Genomic DNA, 4740 nt, shown 5'->3' with positions numbered 1-4740 from the left:
AACACACACATATACCCCAAGTGTGTGATGGGTGTTTCTAAAAATGCTGGGCACAGGACTGGGGACTTGATGGGCATAGATTTGGGGACACAGAGGTCCTTATACTCACAGAGAAGCACGAAGAGAACCAGGAATGTTCATCACGCAGGAGTGTCTCCTCAATGGAGTTAGTTTTTATAAACCAAATACCAGCATTCCATCCAGAAAGCCGGGAGTGGGTTTTGTTAACGACTTGCTGACCTTTCTGCTGTCTGTGATGGCAGACCTCACCCAACACCCCAGAATGATCATCCCAGACTTCCCTCTCTAGACCGTTACCCATCCTTAGGGGAGATGTCACATGCACTTTATGGCCTGCTGACTTCTGTGCTATCGGTCAGAGACCCCACCAGGTTCTAGGCCTTTTAGCTACAGAACCTGCCCTCACGGTCACATGTACTATGTAAAAAGAGTCTCCATGTAGTCACGCCTGAAGATGTCTTGTGCACCTGGAATTGTAATGATGGTTGCCTGGAAACCTTTCTCCGAACTGTGCTGGGTTTTAAATTTGCTGACAATCGCCTGGCGTTAGAGCTCCCAAAGTCTGATCCAGGTTGATAAGGTCATTCTCATCTCCTTGTTCAGTTTGCTTCCCTGTTTGCTGCCGGCATGGACCGCCCCCATAGGAAGGAAGCATTTATCTCTATAGACTCATTCACCACATTGCATGTTTAATAAAAGTGTGATGGATAGAGAAACCCTGTCTTGAAAAAAATAAAGTTTGATGGATGAATAAATGAATAGGTGAATGAATGCATGGGTGGATGGATGGATGGATGGATGGGTGGGTGGGTGCGTGGGTGGGTGGGTGGATAAATAGATGCATGGATGACAATGGATGTGTAATGAGGGTACTGGTAGTTATCTAGCGGATTGCCAACTTTGTTTACCCACATGGACAAAGATTGAACTTCTTGGAAAAGACAGAAACACCAAATCACAGAGGGGAAAAAAAAAGTAACCACTTTATCCCTTCATATATGAGGGGCCTTAAGGTTCAAAATCCTTAAGTGGATGCTGGCTTGGGAATTTTATAGGGTCTCAGGGTCCTCCTCTTGCCCCTGTGGGTCCTGTTTAGATACCCACCCCTGTGTTTTCCCACCACTTCTACTCCCAGTGCCTTCTGGAAACAAACCACCATCTCAGGAAGCCTGCTTTTGCCCCTCTAAGCTTCCTTTAGATGGACAGATGGATGGACAGGTAGATCGATGGATGGCTGGGCAGAAGGCAGGCAGAGAGGGGTAACGCTCCCCACTCTGCGTCTACAAAATCAGAAGGCTCAGAGAACCAAGTAACTTCTCCAGGATCCCACATGCTAAGCAGCAGAACCAAGCCATCTGAAACATCTGCCCTCAGCCTTGCCCTGAGCAGGATGACAGCCCCTCCCCCAGCTCTTTCTTACTAGAATCCCAAAACATCCCTGACTCAGCTAAAGAAGAAATTGACAAAAACTTCCCCTTTTTTTTTAGACCATAGAACACTCCTGATTTTCGAGGAAGCCCATGGGGGAAAGGGTGGGAGGGACCCCAGTGTGTGTATCTCCATATAAAGGCCAGGGGAGGGAAGTTGGGGTGTCCTCAGATCTCGAAGGCCCTCTTTCCTGCACCCCAGCTTTGACCTCTGAGCTGAGGCCTCGGATCTCCAGGATATGGCAGGCTCCGCCACTGTCATCGCCAGCCTTCTTCTCCTGGTAGCTTGCATGGGCTACATCTTCCCTACAGGTGAGACTTCTGGGCCCAGCCTGGGGCTGCTGGTAGCAAAAGCTCCTAAGGGTGTTAGCACAAAGGAGGGTGAGGGACCCGAGCAGCCTGGGACTGGGGGAGGCACTAAGTGGCCTGGAGTATAACCTGTTCTGTGTCTGCAACTAGGAAAGAGCATATGGCAGACTGCATGCTGACACAAATCTCTCTCCCTCCTTTTAGACTCTGTGACCATCCCCTCTTCTTGTTGCATGTCCTTTGTTTCCAAGAAAATTCCACGGCACCGAGTGGTTAGCTACCAGTTGGCCAATGGCAGCGTCTGCCCCAAGGCAGGGGTGATGTGAGTATCTAACCCAGACACCTCCAGGGTTTCTGAGGGAGTTCAGAACTGGGCATCTTTGAAGAAGGCTCTAGACCTCTCTGGATTTCAGCTTCCTCACCCATAAAACTGGGAGGAAAATAGGGGCGGGGTAGGTTAGTTGGTAGAGTGCTTGTCTAGAACACACAAAGCCCTGTGTTTAATCCTCAGCATCACATAACAACCAGGACATGATTCTAGATGCCAGTAATTCCAGCACTCAGAAGGCTGGAACATCCATGAAGTACCAAAAGGCAGGCAAGACATTGTGCATGGAGGGAAATACATGATACAGCATTATCCTAACTAATCTTTTTAAAATAATTTATTTAACTTTATTTTATGTGCATTGGCGCAAAGGTGTCATATAAGATCCCCTGGAACTGGAGTTACAGACAGTATGTGGGTGCTGGGAATTGAACCCAGATCCTCTGGAAGAACAGCCAGTGCTCTTATCCACTGAGCCATCTCTCCAGCCCTATCCTAACTAATCTTAACAGTTCCATGAGGCAATACTAGAAAGCCTGCCAAGAATCCCCCAGTGAGGGCCTGGGGTGTGGCTCAGTGGTAGAGCACCTGCCTAGAATCCCCCAGTGAGGGGCTGGGGATGTGGCTTAATGGTAGAGTACTTTCTTAGCATACACAAAGCCCTGGGTTTCATTCCCAGAATGGTAAAAACAAAAACAGTCTTATAGAAAACATTAAGACTTTTCTCTTTTACTGAAAGCAGTTGAGGCTCAAGATCACATGACCAACGAGACCTCTAGATTCCAAATAGCTTCAGAGCCACCTCTTTTTTTGGGGGGGGGTTAAGACAGGGTTTCTCTGTAGTTTGGATCCTGTCCTGGAACTCTCGCTGTAGACCAGGGTGGCCTCTACTCACAGAGATCCGCCTACCTCTGGGATTAAAGGCGTGTGCCACCACTGCCAGGCCAGAGCCACCTCTTCACCTGGGTTAATAAGCATGAACTCATGTCTCAAGCAATGGTGCACAGTGGAAAATAACATGTTAATATATTCTCCAGCTGGCATCAGATTGGTTCTGAGAGCAGGCATGGAAGGCGACATCCCAGGCTCCCCTCTCAGTTATAGCATGCCCAGTAGCCATGTTTCCATGCATAGTGTGAACTGGTAACATTTGCCTTTAGAAATATGTATATGTGTAGACACATATGTGTGTGTATGTACATGTGCCGGGATTACAAGCATTCACCACCATGCCTAGATTTTTTTTTTAAAGTGGGGTTCTGGCCGGGCGGTGGTGGCGCATGCCTTTAATCCCAGCACTCGGGAGGCAGAGGCAGGCGGATCTCTGAGTTCGAGGCCAGCCTGGTCTACAAGAGCTAGTTCCAGGACAGGCTCTAGAAACTACAGGGAAACCCTGTCTCGAAAAACCAAAAAAAAAAAAAGTGGGGTTCTGAGGCTTGAACTTGGATCCTCACAGTTGCAAGGCGGACTTTTGACCAACTGAGCTGTCTTCTCAGCTCCGTTTCTCTGCTCTAGATACTGTATCTTCTATCATACCCATCATTATAATTCAAAAACAATGCCTCCTCTGTCTCACAAGGAGGCCATAGAATGGGCATAGCATCCCATACTCTATGGTCCTCCTGTCCCCCAGTGGTAAAAACCCAGAATGTACAGAGAGAGAACTCACCAGCAATGTCCTAGCACCAAGGGGTAAGCAGCTGAGACCCCTGGTCCCCACATTCGCTTCCTCACAAAGGGACCTTGCCAGACCTCCAACTAATCCCTTGCTCTTCTTTCCCACAGCTTCATCACCAAGAAAGGGCAAAAGTTCTGTGGTGACCCCAAGTTGCCGTGGGTCCAGAGGTACATAAAGAACCTGGATGCCAAGAAAAAGCAACCCTCTGTGCATGTCAAAGCCCTGGGCACCAAGTTTTCCATGCACAGTCTCCGTGCCAACAGCACGGAGGTTTAGCTGCTTCTCCTCTGCCCCTGAACTTGAACATCGGTCCTGATGCCTTGGCAAGCTGCTTTGGGCTTGGCACACCAGCTGAGACGAGGCCTGAGTTCATTCTCCCACTCTCAGCGTTTCTTTTGGGGAATGTGTTTTTTTTTTATTTTTTATTATTTTTTTCTGTGAGAAACTGAGGGAGTTCCAAGCATGCCAGAGTTCTGGTGTTTCCTGTGCTGAATGAGAAGGTTTCAGAAGAATGGCGTTCCTAGTCATTCTGCATTTTCCTCTCGCGTGGCTCGAAGGCTTCATCGGAGCCCAGGTGCATAAAACCAGAGTACCTGCAGGTGTACTTTGTTTGCAGCTGGCTTCGATGGGGTCCTGGTCTTGGGGTGGGGCTTGGGGGCTGTCTGTCCGCCTGTGGGTGAAGCTCTGTCAACAGCAGTAACCCCCAAGAAGCTTGGGGATACTCCAGACTGGTCCCACCTTCAGAACTTTGAACAAATAAAAACTCAACTGAAACGGATGAACTGATGGTAGCAATTTTAAACCCGTCAGCTTTTATAAAGGGGATGGAGGAGGGCTAGGAATGTCGCTCAGTTGGTGGGGTGCTCACCTAGCATACAAAGCTCATTGGGTTTCAACCACAGCACTGCAAAAGCTAGGTATGATTATGCATGCCGGTAAACCTAGCTCCCAGGCAAGAAGATCAAAAGTTCAAGGTT

General features: G+C 48.6%; 1 protein-coding gene across 1 annotated transcript; it reads left to right on the top strand.

Moving 5' to 3' along the window:
* Nucleotides 1-1601: 1601 nt before the first annotated feature.
* Nucleotides 1602-4532, top strand: Ccl24 (C-C motif chemokine ligand 24). Its single transcript, XM_038346422.1, has 3 exons — nucleotides 1602-1760; nucleotides 1962-2079; nucleotides 3871-4532. Exons 1-3 carry the CDS (start codon nucleotides 1688-1690, stop codon nucleotides 4037-4039), a joined length of 360 nt encoding a protein of 119 aa, XP_038202350.1. The 5' UTR covers nucleotides 1602-1687; the 3' UTR covers nucleotides 4040-4532.
* Nucleotides 4533-4740: the final 208 nt, after the last annotated feature.

This window comes from Arvicola amphibius, chromosome 10 (assembly GCF_903992535.2).
Source record: "Arvicola amphibius chromosome 10, mArvAmp1.2, whole genome shotgun sequence".
In the NCBI taxonomy this organism is placed as follows: Eukaryota; Metazoa; Chordata; class Mammalia; order Rodentia; family Cricetidae; genus Arvicola; species Arvicola amphibius.
Note: the sequence above shows the minus strand (reverse complement) of the source record. Positions and strands in the feature narration are given on the sequence as shown.

Excerpts from the sequence above, each read along its gene's own strand:
- Ccl24 (XM_038346422.1), top strand. The coding sequence starts at position 1,688 with ATGGCAGGCTCCGCCACTGTCATCGCCAGCCTTCTTCTCCTGGTAGCT. Across the intron at positions 1,761-1,961 it reads GGGCTACATCTTCCCTACAG|ACTCTGTGACCATCCCCTCT; the intron begins GTGAGACTTCTG and ends CCCTCCTTTTAG. Across the intron at positions 2,080-3,870 it reads TGCCCCAAGGCAGGGGTGAT|CTTCATCACCAAGAAAGGGC; the intron begins GTGAGTATCTAA and ends TCTTTCCCACAG.